Below are 19,239 nucleotides of genomic sequence, written 5' to 3'. Positions count from 1 at the left end.
CATCTTGGTGTTTGTATTTTAAGGATGAATATAGTAAAAGTATACAATGAGTAAATAGGAGGTAGCCTCCATCACTGAATGCTTGTTTTATGTACAGGAGTTTGTAAAACTGGTCAAACTGGTCAGTGGATGGAGCTGACTGGATGTGATTAATCCTCTACCTAACCAGTGGTAATAACAGAGCCCTGTGTAGATTTTAGAAATACATGCACATTCTGTGATCAGTGCTACAGTATCAGAGTTGTCTTGTGTACACGCTACGACACGTATGCAGCACTCACCACTGGTGTTTGGAATTTAAAGGAAGACAGGCTGTCAAGCAGGCAAACCGATTGTATTTTACATTTGAGAGGCTTTGTTTTGCCTAAAGATCACGTGAATGCTGTATATCTCAGCTGAGAGGGGATCGTGTCCAAGGATATTTTTCAGACATTCCTGAGGAGATGTGTTCCAATGTCTGAACAGATGTACAGACTATATGGTGAATTTATGCAACACTTAAATTGAAGGGCTTTATTAGGAAGCTTTGAAATGTATCACATAGTCCTTTGAATATATTATATAGTGAAATCAAATTACTTTCTGAAAGCTTGGTCAGCCAGCTTCTTAACTGTTACTGCTTTATATCAGTGGTAGAAAAGTGAACTGAAAATTTATCATTTCTGTGATTCCCAAAGGATGTTTAGTGCTTGAACTATTCATGTCTTTTAGGAACATCTAATGTCAATTTTCAAAATAATTGCTACCTTTAAAAATAGGTAGGTGGCATAAAGGAAATGAAAGAGTTCTCTGCAGTCTGTTTTTTGCTGGTGGATTCTGGATCTTTTTGCTGGTACTGTACTGAGGTCGTATTGTAAGTTGGGGAAACGTCTGTGGAAACCGTTCATCGCTGATAACTAAACCGTTGAATTCATTCCCCCCCATCAGGTATTCACATACAAGCAGAGCACAATTACACACCAGAAGGTGATGGCTATGGACCCCATGGATGAGGAGGGTGTGGATGACATGGCCACCTTGACTGAGCTCCACGGAGGTGCCATCATGCACAACCTGTACCAGCGCTACAAGAGAAACCAAATCTATGTAAGTTCCACTTTCATGCCCTAAAAAAATCCCTTTTTTTTTTTGGTCATGCAGTGCGGCATGCGGGATCTCAGTTCCCCGACCAGGGATCGAGCCCACACCCCCTGCAGTGGAAGCGTGGAGTCTTAACCACTGGACCGCCAGCAGGGAAGTTACCCAAATCCCTCCAGCTTGAGTCAATGTTTATTTTTGTCTTCAGAGAGTATTTCCTTTAGAGAACCTCTAGTTAATCTAAGTAAAATTATGTTTTCAGGTGTTTTGCCAAATTAGAGACTGGATCCATAAATCATGTTCTCATGTTGATTGCCTCGACTTTATGAGGGGGATGACTTTATATCGAAGGGTAACGTGACCTCTTTCTTCTTGTGAGCGCATTCTCTTCGTAAGTGTTCTGTTTCATAAAGAAGTCACGCAGAGTGGTTTCACTTCCTCAGTTAAGGGCTGGGGGAATATGTGGCTTTGCAAACAAGCAGAGCTCAAGCTTTTTTGCTCATTTTCTTGATTCCTCTCCTTTTATGGATTTTCACTTTTTTTTTCTGGCTCTGGAGCCCATCTAGGGGGATATTTATTTATTATTTTTATACGGTTTTTAAAGGTTACTTTCCATTTACGGTTATCACAAGATATTGGCTGCGTTCCCCATGTTGTACAGTACATCCTTGAGCCTACCTTACACCCAATAGTTTGTACCTCCCACTCCCCCCACCCCTATATTGCCTCTTACCCCCTCCTCACTGGTAACCACTAGTTCTCTATATCTGTGAGTCTGCTTCTTTTATGTTATATTCACTTGTTTGTCGTATTTTTTAGATTCCACATATAAGTGATATCATACAGTATTTGTCTTTCTCTCTCTGACTTATTTCACTTAGCATAATGCCCTCCAAGTCCATCCATGTTGCTGCAAATGGTAAAATTTCATTCTTTTTAATGTCTGAGTAGTATTCCATTGTAAGTATGTATGTACCACATCCTCTTTATCCATTCATCTGTTGATGGACACTTAGGTTGCCTCCATATCTTGGCAGTTGTAAATAATGCTATGAACATTGGGGTGCATGTATCTTTTCGAATTAGTGTTTTTGTTTTTTTTGAGATTATATACCCAGGAGTGGAATTGCTGGGTCATATGGTAGTTCTATTTTTAGTTGTTTTTTTATTTGAGAAACCACCATACTGTTTGCTACAGTGGCTGTACCAATTTACATTCCCATCAACAGTGTATGAAGGTTCCGGGCTTCCCTGGTGGTGCAGTTATTATGAATCTGCCTGCCAATGCAGGGGACACGGGTTCGAGCCCTGGTCTGGGAGGATCCCACATGCCGCGGAGCAGCTGGGCCCGTGAGCCACAGCTACTGAGCCTGCGCTCTAGAGCCCGCGAGCCACAACTACTGAGCCCGCAAGCCACAACTACTGAAGCCCGCGCGCCTAGAGCCCGTGCTCCACAGCAGGAGGGGCCACTGCAATGAGAAGCCCACGCACAGCGGTGAGGAGTGGCCCCCGCTCGCCACAGCTGGAGAGGGCCCCCTAGCAGCAACGAAGACCCAGCGCAGCCAAAAATAAATAAATAAATAAAACAAAACCAAAAAAGCCCAGTGTATGAAGGGTCCATCAAGGGGGATATTTGGGTTCCAGGGAACCCATCTTATTTGTGGGATTGCTATTTTGAGTGGAGGCATGTCCTTGTGTATAAAAGGCAGTCGTGCACATTTTCCCCTTAATTGTTATGAAGTGTGACTGTGCTTCTCTTATAAAAGTAATATCTAAAAATCACTTTTATAATAATCCCTTTTTGACATTAAAGTACATAAAGTACTTTATCTGTCAAGAATGATTGACCTGCAGATTTTCTCTTTTCCATCTTCCTGTTAGTCTTTATAATAAACTGGGCAACTGCTTATAGATGTTTATTTTTCAAGTCACATTCATATTCATAGTTTTTTTTAAAAAACACCAAATTTTAATACTGTAAAAACCCTTGATGTTTTAGTAATTTTTGTTCTTTAGGAGTTAATGTTTAATTTTGGCAGTATGCCTGTGATTATGATGAATAACAGTATCAGCCTTTCCAATAGCTAGCAGGTGCTAACTGAGACTCAAGGCCCTCTCAGTATTGGGGTTCCTCTAATTTATCCTCCCTTAGACCAGGAGAGGAGAATTGGGAAAGAGGAGGCATTAGATATTTGTGGGTTTAATGCGAAATTTTCCTCAGCTTTAAAGCAAGGATGTTTATTTGCCTTCTTTTTAGATTGGAAAAGTGTCATTTTTGCCAGATTGACTTAATGTTTGCCAAATGTCTTCAAACAGCCCTGCCTAGAGAAATTCAGTCCCGTTTTAGTCCTCTGACTGGCTGCGCTTATGCTACGTCCGTACATTATGGCATTTTCCATATGTTCTTCAGAAAAGGTAGCATTCATACACGTTTATGTAAAAATGGCTGTGTATTCCATTCTGTGCACGTGCTTGCAGAACACACGTGCATTTACTCCCTTCTGTTTGCATCTCAGAAACCTCCTCCTTTCCACCTCTACTGGTGTCCAGGGAACCGTGTACCGTGCCTGCGTTATTAGCATTAAGTATTTGACACTGCCATGTAACTTTGTTTACACAGCAGTTTCCTTGCTCGGTTGGTCAAGGACCTATTTTGTCTTTCTTGAGCCAAGGACAGTGCAAGGCACCTGGCAGTGGTGCTATAAATGTTTGTAAAACAAATGCCATTCATATTAGAAATAACGTAGTTGATGATAAAGGTGAAGCTAGATTTAAAATTTCTTTATTGGTATCTGTCTTTTACAGGTGACTATTTCAGAACTCATATTCTTCTGTCTTTAGATGCAAGTTCTTGTTACACATTTAGTAGTCAAGAAAAAGTAAGTCAATTAGCGGGAAAAAAACTACCGAAGAGGCTTAAAAGGCAGAGCCTTTTAAAAGTCTGTTCCCCAGCCCCACCATGATGATGTTGTAAACCTGACAGCTTAAATTGCCCAGTAAACCACGTGAATAGGATCTTGGTCTTTTTTCCTGGGATGAAGACCTTTTCCCTCTCCTTTGAGGGAAAAACACAGGATTTTTTGTACATTCAGTTTACAGCTCAGTTCAGTTAATTATACCCTTATATGCCTTCCTTTCAGGACCTAGATAATTGTATTATTATCCATATAGCAGCCACACCGATTTTCATTGCTGAAGCTGTTTGCAGTGGGTGCTGGTACCTATCAGACTCTGCCCCATCGAGACAAAACCACCACCTTTGAGGAAAGCACAGCCTTTTCACCTCTTATCCCAGCTCTGAGTGATGCTTGTCCATATCTTTAAAAGAGGGAAAAAATGACTTGACTTATAACAGAGGTGCTGTATTAGTTTTCTTTTACTGGCTTAACAAATTACCGTAACTGTGCCAACTTAACAGAAAGGAATTTTCTTGGCAGTTTTGTAGGTCAGTCTGAAGGGGGTCTCACCAGACTAAAATCCAGGTGTGGGCATGATGGCGTTCCTTTCTGGAGCCTCTAGGGGAGGGTCAGTTTCCTGCTCTTACCTGGTGTTGGCAGAGTTCAGCTCCTTGTGGTTGTAGGACTGAGGTCCTCGTTTTCTTGCTGGCTGTCTGCTGATTCCGAGCTGCTAGAGGCCCCCTTCCTTCACATTCAAAGGCAGCAACCCTGGATCTAGTCCTCATGCTTCAAATCTCTTCCTCCTTTCTCCTCATCTCTGACTGCAGCCAAGAAAGGTTCTCAGGTTTTAAAGATTCGTGCAATTAGATTGGGTTCACCTGGATAATCCCCAGTCTCAGAGCTTACAACTTGAACGTATCTTCAGAGTCCCTTTGCCTGCAGCATCACGTAGTCTCAGGTTCTGGGAATTAGGTGGACATCTTGGTGGGGCGGAGAGTGGTACGTTACTCTGCCTGCCATAGGCGCCCTCCTTTGAGTCCTGTTACTGAGAAGGGACTCCTGGTCTCTCCCCCACCACTCTGGATCTTGCGTTATTTGTCGGCTTTCTGGTCTGAGCAGCACAGGTTGCTGGTAAGCAGACCCACCTCCAGGTAGGGGAGTCTGTTGTTTTGTGCTAAGAAGGACCATTAACTCTTTTTCTCCTTGAGGGCCACCCTTATTGTCTGAGGACACTACCAGACCCCAGTAAAATATTTCTTTTAGCCTTTAGCATCGTCCGTTCAAATGTGGGTAGAGAGCTATGAAGGGGTAAAGCACTCAGTAGACAAACCAAAGTTGAGCCCACTTTTCTCTACTCACCTCCTCTTGGGCTCTGTAGTAACCATTTAATTTTTCTACGGCAATTAAAAAAAAGTTTTTTAAAGGTCAGATATCATAACCACCCCCCCATCTGACAGGGCTGTTTTACAATAAAATGGCAAGTGAAAGCACTTTAGGAACTTTGCTGACCTTTGTACCTCTCTCCCCATCTTTCTCATCTAATACCACCAGGTCTTTATTTGGAAAGTTCCTGCCTGGAACTTGGCGCTGCTCCTTCCAGGCACAGAGGCTGTGCAGACCTCCGTGTCTGTAGATCTCCATGACTCCAGCCTTGCCGCTGGTCCTGTTTGGCTCTGACACCCGGTTAGAGCAGCTCTGCTCTTTGCATTGCATGAGCCCCTGCCTCATGCCCTAATACTGGATTCCCTTCCTAGAAAGCCAGTCTCTCATGTCTAACACTCCACCTTGTCAGCTTTTCTCATCCTCTGGCGACTTCCCAGATGAGAACTCTGCTCAACACGTCGGCTCCCGACCTGGGACCCCACCCAGACTTCCACCCTGAGCCTCTTATCTGTGAGCTTCCTGGCACCTTGGAGAGGGTCCCGTGAGTCCCACCCTCCTGTGTCTCTTCCTACCATTGATGAGACCTGGTGGGGACAAGTACCCACACCTGTAAGTCCCTAAAGACTCGGAGAGGAGGGCTATGTATCGTACAGAGAGGTAAGAGATGGGGAGAGGGAACAAATAGGTGGGTGAGAAAGCCGGAGCTGGCCGTGAAGAGCCCTATGGAGGGGGGCGGCAGTAATGATACTGCAAAGGAGGGATGAGAGTTGATCAGGAGGAAAGGCTAGAGAGACGCCATCCATGAAGGTGGAGAGATGAGAGTGCATTTGGTGCGATGGCCTCACTAAACCGGGAGAAGGTTCCTTTGCTGATGGAATCTGGTGTGCGTTGGGGAACATCTAATAATTAGTGGGATAGGTAGGCTGGAGTCAGGACACCTTTAAAAGCAGTGGTTCTCAACCAGGTGATGTGACCCCCAGGGGATATTTGGCACTTTCTGGAGGCGTTTCCGGTTGCCGTAGCTAGAGATGCTGATGGTACCTCGTAGGTAGAGGCCAGGCATCTGCTAAACATCCCAAGGTGCGCAGGACGGCCCCACCACAAAGAGTTATCTGGCCCAAGATGTCAGTCATGCTAAAAACGCTACCTTACTTAAAGCTAGGCAGCAGCATTTGGGCTTGGTGGTAAAGAGGCTACACTGTCCTTGTTAAAGGCTTTTGAAGAGAGAATTTCCCTGAGAAAAAATTTAGAAGGGTTGATAGGGAAGTGATGTGGTATAGTCTGTAGAGGGTAGATCGGCTGGGAGAGTGTGGCAATAATTCAGAGGTGTAGAGATGAGGGTTTTGGACCAGGGTAGAGATGGCGGTGAGCGAGAGGAAATTAGATATGAGACGTGTGGCGGAGGAGGTGAAGGAGCAGGGCTGGCGGTGATGACGCCCAGCCCTGTCGGGCCCTGATGGCCCTGATGGCCCTGAGCGCAGTGCTGGCAGCTCCGCCAGGAGAGGAGAGGGGGCGAGACGAGCTGGGTTCTGGACGCCTGTTGCACTGTATCCTCTGGAACCCGGATCACTTCAGATTCTGTCCACACCACGTGGCCCAGAGCAGCTGAGGCTTCTGTTGTACTGACTGTCAGCTCCGGGTCCACAGTGGAGGAGCAGCCGGCCTGGCTCTGTGGTGTGGCAGTTTTGTTTTCTGCCCAGTGGAAGAGAAACACGCTGTCTCCGTCATAAGGTTCATCCTGCTCTGGGTCAGTTGCATGGGCGAGCCTCCTCTCCCAGCCTCTAAGGAATGGCTGGAAACACATCAGGGTGAGGCCGCAGGGAGCCTTGGGGTTCGGCTGCAATTATGGGCTCGGGGAGGCTCCAGAAGAAGCCCTGCTCTCTTCCACCCACCTCATGGGTTCGTTTGTTGGTCTTGCCGGACAAACGGGGCAGAGCTGAGAGTCAAACGAGCCCATTTGAAGAAGTGGGGCTGTGTCTAAAGATAACTGCTGGTGTAAGCACAGAAGACACTTCACAGCTCATGTATTTTTAGGTGTTTCAAAAATACACTCCTCTGGTTAGGTGGCCTTCCAGACCGAATCTGTAAATGTGCTTCATGTTGTTCCTGAATTAACTTCGAAGCCTGCAAAAGGTGTTGGCAGGCAGCAGCCAGTTGAAGACGACGTGTGGATCGCAAGTGAGTTCACCTGGGCTGCCCGCAGTGTTCACGCCGGGCAGGGCCGGCTGTGGAGTTCACTGTTGCAGGCCTGCAAATCTAAAGCTGAGATTCATTTCCTTGAGTTCAGTCTTCCCAGAGAACATTTTTGGGGGGGTGTTTTCTGTCCCTTTCCAAAGCCAGTGTCAAGTAACAGCGCGCCTCTCATGGATGGTCCGAAGACCGAGCAGGCTTGGCATTTGTCTCATACCAGGAACAGCTGAATACAGTGTGGTTTGTCAGGGTGTTTTTGTTTTTTTTTTCACATGAAATCAAGACTGGTGTTGCCAAAAGATGATTGTAACCATCTGTCTGACTCTGTGTATTTTTAAACTTGACCAAACATTTATGCTCTTGAGTTGCCATTTCTACATCGGCACATGATGGTGGCAATTAAGAACTTTGTTTTTGTTAATTTTTTTTCCCCTTTCCTGCCTCTTTTGGGTCAGATTCCTTTCAACAAGGAGGGAATATGAGTCAGAAATTCGCTCAAATTAAATGGAAATGTCATTTCTAAATATAAGAGCTTGAATTTAGTAACATCTTGATTTATCGGTTGTGATCAAGTTTTCTTTTCAACTAACTTGCACGCTTAACGGTTTTAATTGTTTAATTGGACAAGGATGGCAAGTAATTTTGTTAGGGAGAAGGTGGCTGTAGAGCACGAGAATGCAGTTAAAACAGGAACCTGTTTGGTGGATTGGCAGTGAATTTGTGTGCCGCTAATATATCTATGTTCATTCGGCCCTGCCTGTGTGCCAGGCTGTGTGTGAGACTCCAAGGATGCCAAATTCATCTTGCTCATGGTAATTGTTTCTTGAAAGATTGAATAAATGAAAGGCACTGTCCCACCAGGACCTCCTAGCTTATTGATGAAGGCAGACACAGCAAATCTTTGACAGTAGCTCAGGGTGACAATGAGTGTGATAAAAGTGCTGGGAACACAAAGAATGAGCATCGCAGGAAGAGGTACGGGGGGGGGGGGTCAGAAAATAATTTCCAGCTGAGGCACTAATTGTGCCGAATTTTGAAGGAATTCCTAGAGGAATTCATCCAAGAGGGAGGGTGGCTCATTCCTGGCAGAAGATCAGCACGAGCACAGATTTCAGATAACGTGGTGCATTCGTCCAGCTGCAGGACATGCAAGATGCCGCAGTGAAGGTTGTGTGCAGCTGGCTGGCAAGGTGGTCAAGAGCAGGTGAAGAAGGGCACTGTGTGTGAGTTAGTGACCTTGAATTCATTTATGAAGGCTGGTAGGGGACAGTGTCAAAGGTGAGTTTTGGGAAAACTCAGTCTGGCTGCAGGTGATGGATGAGTCCAGCGGGTACAACCGGTCTAGGAGGAGAGGTGACCAGCAAACCAGATGGGAAATGATGGGGTTCCAAACCAATCCTGGGGCAGCTGGAGTATGAAACATACTAAGAGGTAGAATCTAGGTGTTTGATTGGGTTTGGGGGCGGACAGTAGGCTGACTTTTATAGGATGACTGCTAGGTTTCTGGATCAACCGTTTGGGTAGACCATGGTGCCATCTGTGAAGATGTGACTGTGTGAGAAGAGGCAGGTGTTGGGGGAGCTCAGCCTTGTCCGTGTTGAGTTTGGGCTTAGGGGCATTCAAGTGGAGATGCCCACGCAGGCCGTTGAGTATACAGATCTGCAATTTAAAACTGAAGCTGCATTCAAGATAGAGATCTGGGGAAGTAAGTCATGGCTATGTTTAGCTGTGATGATCGAGAGAGAAGGAAAGAGGAGAATGGTGGGTGGGGAGTAAATCTGGCTAGTGGTTCCCACTTTTTTTTGTTTTTAATTTATTTTTTTAATTTTTGGCTGCGTTGGGTCTTCGTTGCTGCACGTGGACTTTTCTCTGGTTGTGGCGAGCGGGGGCTACTCTTCGTTGCGGTACACAGTCTTCTCATTGCAATGGCTTCTCTAGTTGAGGAGCATGGGCTCTAGGCGTGCGGGCTTCAGTAGTTGTGGCACACGGGCTCAGTAGTTGTGGCTCATGGGCTCTAGAGCGTAGGCTCGGTAGTTGTGGTGCACGGGCTTAGTTGCTCCACAGCATGTGGGATCTTCCCGGCCCAGGATTCGAACCTGTGTCCCCTGCATTGGCAGGTGGATTCTTAACCACCGCGCCACCAGGGAAGCCCGGTTCCCACTTCTTAACAAGTCCTTCCCTTTAGAAGAGTTGTGGCACTGACTTGAACCAGTTTCCCTAGTACATTTCAGATTACTTGATCTCCATCCAGCTTTTCAGACCCACATGATGAAAAGCCATTGTAGTTTTGTTTTCATTAACAAAAACTATAATACATACCTGTGACTTACGTAATACTTTCACATGGTAATCGGGTGGGGTAACAGAGGACGTATTATTATTACTGATTGGAATCTCGAGCCTAGAGGGGTTCAGCAGTGTACCAGGGAAGGTAGGTCCAGGGTGAGGACTTCAAGTCTTCTGACTTGACCAAACCTTGCTGTCTCCATGATTTCTTCCTGTGTTGGAATAGTGACTTCCCAGCGGTAACATGGATCCTCCGTTTCTACCAGCAGAGTGCATCTGAGGCCACTGGGTCACTTTTAGTGTTCTTAGTTATACCCAATGGTTTTTGGTGGGGGACTAGATATAGGTATTATATACCCTTATGCCTTTTGAAAACCTTGAATTGGTAGATTCTGCACTGAAGCAATGAAGCGCATTTCTCCCAGTGTTTCATAGCAATAGGCACTGCAGCTGTTCCAGGTTATTAAAATGGGCAAGGAAATGTATTTTTTTGGTGAGTTGTGTGGAACTTTTCTGACTAGAAAAAAATTTTTACGTGCTTCAAAATAGAATATACTTTCTATTTCTGAAAAGCCATTAAAATGACCAGGAGATTTATATTCGTGGAATTTGGAATCCAGTATGAGGAAACCAGCACCTGGCCCCTCCTGGTGTTTGAGAGTTGCACGTATCCAGAGTTCCAAAGTGCATGGCCTTATCATGGTGGTTTTGGGGGCAGTAATAAAAAATACCTTTTTAGAGAGTGACCAATGGTACGAGCATGGAACACACTGTTGTCTCACAACTCTTAGGATTTCTTACTGCATTGTGTCTTTGCCTCACTTGGTACTTAACTTACAGCTCGGCTCTTCTACCCCCTCCATTCCCAGTTTCCATATTTACTTACATTACATGTTGAACTTTCCTTATTATTCCGCAAATCTCTTACCCATGCAGCCTTTGTTTTAATGACAAAATTATCCATGCAGAGTGGTATGTTCAGAGTAGGGGGAGAGAAGATAAAGGTGCCCCGGCTGTAATTATTTTTGCTGATGGACCTCAACCATTTCACCTAATTTGAATAAACCATTAGGAACTGTGACTCTTGCTGCCACGTTGTTTTACACATTCCTTTTAGGGAGATTCAGAAGTACCCTTTGGCACGAATATGGGCACAAACAATGAAAACTCAGTGAGTTACGTAGCTGAAGCGGTCCCCACTCCTGTAACTGTCAGGAGAATAATTCATTAGAATTTGGGTGCTCAGACTCTCTTCCTGAATATTCCTGTGGGTCGGCCCTGAAGATTGTGGGAGCTATTTGAAGAGTTTTATGCAGGAGAGTTTTTGTTTTCAGATGTTCATTTGTCGCATGTGGAGCTGGGATTGAACATGCGAGGCCGAGTGGGAGATCAGTGGGGAAGGAGGCTTTCGGGGACATCTGAGCAAGTGAGGCCAGGGCGGCGGAGATGGAGAAAAAGGGGGGTGATTCTAGAGTTAATTGAAAGTGGGGTGTACAGCACATGGAGACAGTGGCCACTGGCGACGTGGCTGGAGAGTCTGGGACGGTTCCATGCTGTACACGGGTGAGTGGGGAAGGGCGTCATCACAGACCCGAGGGCAGCACCCCACAACCAGGATCCAGGATCCTGCCCTCGCCCTCACTCACTGGCTCTGTTCCTTCCTCTGTCAGAAGAGGCAGACGCGTGGCCTCTGCGCTGCCCGCAGGTCAAGGTTATGTCGGAGCAAATGAGGGTGTGCGACAGTGTGTCTGGGTAGGTCAGATTGTCCTCTGTGTCCCACAGTTCTGAAATGTCAGTAAAGTTGTTTTGGAAACCTGTAGACTTAATTGTCATTTGAAATCTGGTGACAAGCCTGTTAAGAAATGACTCAGGTCATTAGTGAGAAGGTGAAACAGTAAAACGTGTGCATTCGTGTTTTAAGAGCCTAATTTATGTCTGGAACTAAGTGGAGGTGCTTACAGTAGGAGACATTTTTAACTCTAAATGAGGCAAGGTTTCCTATAATCTTAAAAAATAACTATTAAAAAATTGGATTCTTTCTCCATACCAGCCAAACACACATTTTATGTATTCTTTAGTTTGTTTTGTTTTTTTTTTTAAAGGAGAGATATCAGATTATTGAGTTTGGGCTCAAATTCAGTCCGGTTTTTGGCTGTCCCTGTTGGCACATGTGAGTGCATTGGTTGAAGTTACTGTCAGCTACAAATTATATAAGATGGCGACTCAACAGTGGAACGGTCTTTAGACGTGTTGGAATGATTTTTGAGCCAGAGACACTGGCTGGGCATCAGCTCACGGGCCGGCTCCCACTGCACGGCGGTGACCGGGCTCGGTCTGGGAAGGTACGTGATGCGTTAGGGGGTCCCCCCGGCGTGACCGCCAGCAGAATCCTTGCCACCCTGGGGGCTGCCTCAGTGCTGACCGTCTGCTGTTCAGAGAGGCCGGCTTCATTCCTCTGGAATCACCGGGGACTGGGTACGAGGCAGGCGTGTGTCATCTGTAACTGCCACACCGCCGACCACACTGTCCTTCTGAAGCACCTTCCAGCTACTTCATTGGGCCAAGTGCAATGTGAATTACTCAAAAGCGAAACTAGGCATTAGGACCATTGTGGATGTTCTGTCTTCATCTTTGCTGACAAGGCTTGGGTGTCCTGCCCCCGTACGAAATCCACGTCATCCACGCTGTCAGGGTGCGTGATACCTTAAGCCAGCGGTCCCCAACCTTTTTGGCACCGGGGACCGGTTTCGTGGAAGACAGTTTTTCCGCGGACGGGGATGGGGGGTGATGGTGCAGGCGGTAAAGTGAGTGATGGGGAGCGGCACATGAAGCTTCCCCGCTGCTCACCTCCTCCTGTGCAGCCCGGTTCCTAACAGGCTGCAGACCGGTGTCGGTCCACGGCCCGGGGCTGGGGGACCCCGGCCTTAAGCCATGCTGGGAGACTAGTTCCCCAACCAGGAAGGGGTAGCATGCCTATGAGGTTTTGACCAAAATAATCACTTTCAAAGGAAAGCTTTTAGTAAAAGGTTATGAGGTTTTTCATGAGTGAATCAATACATTTTTTAAAAGTCTCATCTCAGAATTTTACGACCACCATACACATACGTTATGAATGGGGAGTGCAAAACTTTTCACGATTTAGGCATGTTATTTTCTTAAAAAGGTACGTTCATGATGGGTTACTCTTCTAACATTACTTGACTTTAATAGTCAACTTGACGCCCTGACTGTGGCTCTTCTGTTTTACTTGTCGCTGAGAAAGGGGGTCGGCAGCACGCCTACCTATCTGTATAAAGAGGGACGGCACTGACTGTCTTGACTTCCGCCAAAGTAGGAAAAAGAACATGTTTCACAGGAAAATGGACAGTCTTGATATTTCACAGAATAAAAATAATAATGCATACAGCTACTGGAAAGGTAGAAATAGGCCTGACGTTCTAGACCAACCAGAGGAAGGGGCCAGACACCCAGAGCCTCAAGCATCACGTACCTGCCTGCCTCACCTGTGCAAACAGTCGATGGAAAAGAAGCCACCAGGACCTGTGGCCAGGGCGTTGATAGAGGGTGTCTGGCATCCTCCAGGGAACCATGCGGTTGGTTCTCTGCTCTCCTTTAGAAGTAGGACCCTTTCCTTCCCCAGAGGAAAAAGCTTCCACCTTTCTTTCTGGCCACATCCTCCCCATGGTGCTATGACGGGGAAAAGTGGCCTCTCTAGAGAGCGGAGGTTTCCAAAGACCTGAACATTCATACATGAAAGCTCCACGTCTTTTAATTTTTTTTTAAATTGAAGTGAAATTTACATAACAGAAAACTAACCACTTTAAAGTAAATTCAGTGGCATTTAGTACATTCAGTGTTGTACAACCAGCACCTCTGTCTAGTTCCAAAATGTTCTCATCACCCAGATGGAAACCTTGTACCTGCAAAGCAGTCACGCCCCAGTCCTGCCTCGCCCCACCCTCCCCTCTGCCCATGGTAACTACCACCAAGCTTTCTGTCTCTATGGATTTACCTGCTCTGGATGTGTGAACATTTGTGTCTGGCTTCTTTGACTTAGTGTCATGTTTTCAAGGTTCATCTACGTTGTAGCCTGTATCAGTACTTCATTCCTTTGCACAACTGCATAATACTCCAGTGTGTGGAAGTGTACCGCATCTTGTTTACCCATCTGTCTGATGATGGGCATTTGGGTTGTGTCCACCTTCATGCTCTTGCGAATGATGCTTCTGTGTATTTGTTGGAGTACCTGTTTTTAATTCTTTTGGGTACACACCTAGGAGTAGAATTGTTAGGTCATATAGTAATAACTCTTTGACCTTTTTAACCTTGTTTTGGTTCAAAATATTTCCAAAACATGTTATAGACCTCCTTACATTTGAAAACAGTTAAGACGGGACACACGATACTTGATGTTCCTGGCAGTCACTGTGAATATAAATGGTTACAAATTGCTATAATATGGTACAGATGCACTCAGGATGTTTAGACTTTCTGTCCAGTGTTTCTTGCTTTTCTTCTGCTCTGCTGTGTTGCCACCCCCTGCCGGTGAATGTGAAGAGAAGGCTCTGGAATTAGGTTGCCCGCATTCACATCTCACCTCTACCACTTACTGGCTGTGTGGCCGAATGCAAAATTTTATCACTCTGCCTCAATTTCCTCCTCTGAAAAGTAGGTGTAATAACACCATGAACCCGCTAGGGTTATTGTGAGTGGCGAAAGGGTCAGGCCCTGTGTATTAGTCTGCTCGGGCTGCCATGACAGAAGACCACCGACTGGCTGGCTGAAACAACAGACATTTATTTTCTCCCAGCTCTGGAGGCTCAAAAGTTTGAGATCAAGGTGTCAGCAGGGTTGGTTTCTCCTGAGGGCTCCTTCCTTGGCTTGCAGACGGCCGCCTTCTTTCTGTTTCTTCACATAGTCTTCCTGTGCACATACGTACATCCCCAGTGTTTCTTGGTGTATCCAAATTCTGTCTTCATATAAGGACAGGATTAGGGCCCACCTGAACAGCCTCATTTTAATTTAATCAACTCTTTAAAGGTCCTGTCTACAGATATACTTGCATTTGGAGGTACTGGGGGTTAGGGCTTCAATGCATGAATTGGGGGAGGGGGCAGAATCAGCCCATAACTCTCCATCCAGCCCGTGGTGCAGTGTATACACCACAGAAGCTGGCAGGTAGGTGGTGGTGGCTGCAGGGTCCTACCCCCACCCCTTCTCATCTGCTGCTTCACTGGTGTCTGACAATCAAACTTCGTTAGCCTTTCTTGAAGAAGGACAAGTGAGTAGTTTATGTCCATATGGAGGAGGCATGAGGCATTTTGCTTTAATAACTCTGTAGCCTCTGTTTTGCTACTCTGAAGATTTTGCTTAATTTCTGGCCTGGATTTGGTTCCAGTAAAGATAAGATTGCCAGTCAGCTATTTTCCAGATAAGTCACATGGCACTTCACGTGGTGTTTGAGATTACTGAAAGAATACCTAGTGCTTTCAAAATGGTCTTGTTACTTTTTAAAAGTTAAAGATATGTCACATAAAATTTACCATTTTGACTATTTTTCAGTGTACAATTCAGTGTACTAAATACATTTGCAATGTTGTGCAGCCATAACCACTGTCTACCTCCAGAACTTTCTCACCATCCCAAACAGAAACCCTGTACCCATTAAGCAGTAACTCTTCATCCACCACCCCGCCCTGTTTCTCTTATTTCTTTAATCCTGCCGTTTCCTAATAGCCACCTGATGAAGATCGGGGTCAGGAGGTCACTGGGGAATAGGGATTTGGGCCTCACTGTGTCATCATCCTCTCTCTTGTTTGCCTTTCACTGCAGTGCTCTTTGAAATGGCTTCATTCCTTTGCACAAGATCTGTCCCCAAAGGTAAAGGAAAAATGTGTGAGTGGGGATCAGGAGTCACTGGTCCCCTTAACGTACACTCGGCGGATTCTGGTAAAGCTCAGACAGCGGCTCTGGTGTGAGAGGTGGCATCTCTTCCCCTCCGGGCGTGGAGCCGCGCTGAGCTGCTTCTATCTCTGCCCCAGCGTGGGTGGCGGTGAGATCCTGTGCCCACCCACTCCCCGCCCCCCACCCCCAGCCCCGAGTGCCACCTGTAACCCGGGTCCCTGTCTCCCCACCCCCTGCCCTCGCAGACCTACATCGGCTCCATCATCGCCTCTGTGAACCCCTACAAGACCATCTCCGGCCTGTACTCACAGGACGCCATGGAACGCTACAGCAGGTGCCACCTGGGCGAGCTGCCCCCGCACGTCTTCGCCATCGCCAACGAGTGCTACCGCTGCCTGTGGAAGCGCCACGACAACCAGTGCGTCCTCATCAGGTAACCAGCCAGCAACCACCACAGGCACGGAGGCCGCTTATTAGCACATCAACCCCCAGGTTTCTCAGATGGAGTTTTCCCTTTTGAATAGCCCGACAACTACAGCTTCCAAAAGACACGAGTTATTCTTTGGTTTATTCCAGTGGTCAGGCGTGGTCCTTCTTTTGACTTATGGAAGCATTGCATAGTTCTTCCAAATTTAAACTGTTTTATATATTCTAGGGCACTCATCAGAATGCTTGTCTGTTGGAGCAAGGTTTTGGTTTTTGCCAGTATGAGAAGTTTACCCTAGAATCTCCCAAATTTAAGAATTTTTAATGATTTTAATTGGGTGTTCCTAAAGTTGACCTTTGAATTAGCCACAGAAGTGGGACTTACTATGTTATATGTTGAGGGAATGATAGAAAGGCATGCTTATTTCAATTAATTTTTTGTAGGGGGGTGCTGAGGGAAAAGGGTCTTGACATCTGTTTCAGCCGAGTCTTACTCATTTATTAAAATAAACTACCAGACGCCTCACTCTCCAAACACTTACTGCTAGGAACTTCCTAAAAAAAATATCAATAGAGTTTATTACTTTAAAGATATTTGATTGATTGATTGATTGATTGGTTGATTGAAGTGTAGCTGATTTACAATGCTGTGCCCACCTCTGCTGTACAGCACTGTGACTCAGTTATACACGTATAGACATTCTTTTTTTAATTTTCTTTTCCATTATGGTTTATTACAGGATATTGAGTATCGTTCCCTGTGCTATACAGTAGGGAAAAGATATTTAATTTTTATTGAGTAATTCAAATAGGTCTTATCGCCTGCATTCTAGTGACATCCTATTGGCTCCTGTTATTTGTACTGGAATCATGTTCTAGTGATGATCAGAACAGCCCCGGATGAGACCCAAAGCAGACGTGCTGAGCGCCATGGAACGTCCAAGCCCTTCACTCATGTGTCCTTCTGGGCACTCATTCATGGAGCTCGGCTCTTACTGAGACCCGACAGTGTTACTAAAACTGCTGATGGGGCTAGAAAGCCATCGAAAACAGATGTCAAAATCTTCTTTCCCAACTTGTGGTGAAACAGTTATTATTATTTCAAGGGGACGGGAAAGGGTGTTTGGATTTGGGGAGGATGACACATAAGACCCACCCTCTCTGCCCCCGGATTTCCGACCCAGTTGGAAGTAAGGCGCAGGAGGCAGATGGAGTGCCGTATGTCAGCTTTAGACTCCCAGCCAATCGGGAGCCCCGAATTGCAGACAGACTGGCCCACCTGGTCGGGGTACAGAGAGGTAACTGGTGGCCAGGACCACTGTCGAAACCAGTTCCCAGATGGGGAGGAGCTGGCCAGCCCTTCCCGCCAGTTCACCTGCTAGAGAAACCACCTCCTTTGGGGAGGGAGTGGGGGGCAGACATGCCAGAGGAGGCCCCTCCTTGAAACTCCAGGAGAGAGAAAGGAGGGCATTTGGGAGGTGCTCACCCTGTCCTACGTGGCGTCTGATTGAAGATGGATGAGAAATAACGGGCAACATTTCCGGTGCGTTTGGACGCTGTGCCGTGGACTTTCCAGGCATCGCTCGTCTCTGACACGGGCGCTGTCATGATGCCTATAGGTGCCACGCACACAGCTCCTTTCAGGGACTGTGTTCTTCTTGTTGGCAATATTTACCCATTACTCTTGTTCTGGGGTCCTTCGTTTGTAATAAATCAGAATTATATGAATGTGGAAGGTAGAACACGTTCATATTGTCTCTCCCTGCCTCCCTCTATCAGCTACTTTCTTTAAGGGAAGGGAAGCACCTGGGCAGATACGTTCTCTCCTCTTTATTACCTTAACGGTGCTCATGGGCTGTAGAAACAACTTGGATAGAGGGACTGTCCATTTATCCATTTCAGTAAATATGAATCATTGTAACTTGCAGTTAATCAAAAATGAAGCTAACGCTTAGTATAAAAACAGAGCTTTTAAGGGTCACCTTCCCAATTAATTAACTTGCCTTATGACTAGAAGCATTATTTGTGGGCTCTTTTAGATGACTTCACTAAAGTTCAGGAGTTAGAATTTAAGATCACTATTTCAGCATACAGAATATAGTTTGATAAGATTAACAGAAAGAAAAAAAAAAAAAGATTAACAGAAAGAGTTTAATTTATTTTAGGAAGATCAAGTTGTTTTCCACACTTAGGTACCTAAATATTTGCCATCGATAATTGGCTGTGTTTATTACTTTCAGTGGAAAAAAATGAGAGCATGACTCATATATCACTTGCTAGACAGAGCAGTTTGGGAAGAAAGTGAAAAATCAAATGAGATCATCGTGCATATATATGTGTGTGTAATAAAACGGAAAGGGGTTGGCATGTTCCTGCCAAAGACTATGGTATTTAAAAAGAAGGCGGGGCTAGCCGGGAGGGAGAAGGAAGAGGGGACCCCAGACAGAAAGCTCTCATTGTGTAATGCTGATGTGAAAAGAGTAACTGTATTTATCTAAAGTAACTCAGGAAACAGCGTCTTTAAGAATAGATTTCTCATTAAAATGTGTTTTGGTTTTTAATAGACCTCTTGCAGTTTTTTTAGTGGGGCTTGGGGCTGTGGGAATTAAGAGAAAATTGAGTATAAAAATAGAAATTGTAGAGTACAGTAGCCCTATTTAGATTTCCTCAGGCATGATCTGCCCCCTGGTGGCTACAACATGTTACTACTTTCAAAACTTTCATGCTAATTACCTATGAAACCAGAAAATAAGCCTATTTGGAATTAGGCAGGGACCACGTAGATCAGTTTTTCTCTCACTTTACGAGCCTGTGTCACTGCTAGTCTCGTGGATTCTAGTCCAAGCCTTTTTTGTTGGTCTCACTTTCAAGAGTTTCTCTCTCTTAAGCTCTAGTTTTATTTTACCCTTCTTGTGTACGTTTAAGCCAATGCTTATGCTATTATAGTTTCTAAAATATAAATATATGTTTAAAACTTCCATGAGCTTTTTTTAAATCTAACTGACAAGGTCAGATTTTGATCTTGGTTGATCTAGTACATTTTAAGTTAATATCAATTTGGGGCAGGCAGAGTTTA

General features: G+C 45.5%; 1 protein-coding gene across 1 annotated transcript in view; it reads left to right on the top strand.

Annotated features, from left to right (window-relative positions):
- MYO10 (myosin X) overlaps positions 1 to 19,239 on the top strand; it is a 214,324-nt gene that overhangs the window by 93,159 nt on the left and 101,926 nt on the right. The window contains exons 3-4 of the mRNA XM_059916137.1: positions 928 to 1,086; positions 15,983 to 16,170. Of these exons, the coding sequence (XP_059772120.1) occupies positions 928 to 1,086; positions 15,983 to 16,170 (347 nt within the window). The remainder of the gene's footprint in view (positions 1 to 927; positions 1,087 to 15,982; positions 16,171 to 19,239) is intronic.

Source organism: Balaenoptera ricei, chromosome 3 (assembly GCF_028023285.1).
Source record: "Balaenoptera ricei isolate mBalRic1 chromosome 3, mBalRic1.hap2, whole genome shotgun sequence".
Lineage (NCBI taxonomy): Eukaryota > Metazoa > Chordata > Mammalia > Artiodactyla > Balaenopteridae > Balaenoptera > Balaenoptera ricei.
The sequence above is the reverse complement of the archived record's forward strand: the minus strand, read 5'-3'. Positions and strand labels throughout refer to the sequence as shown.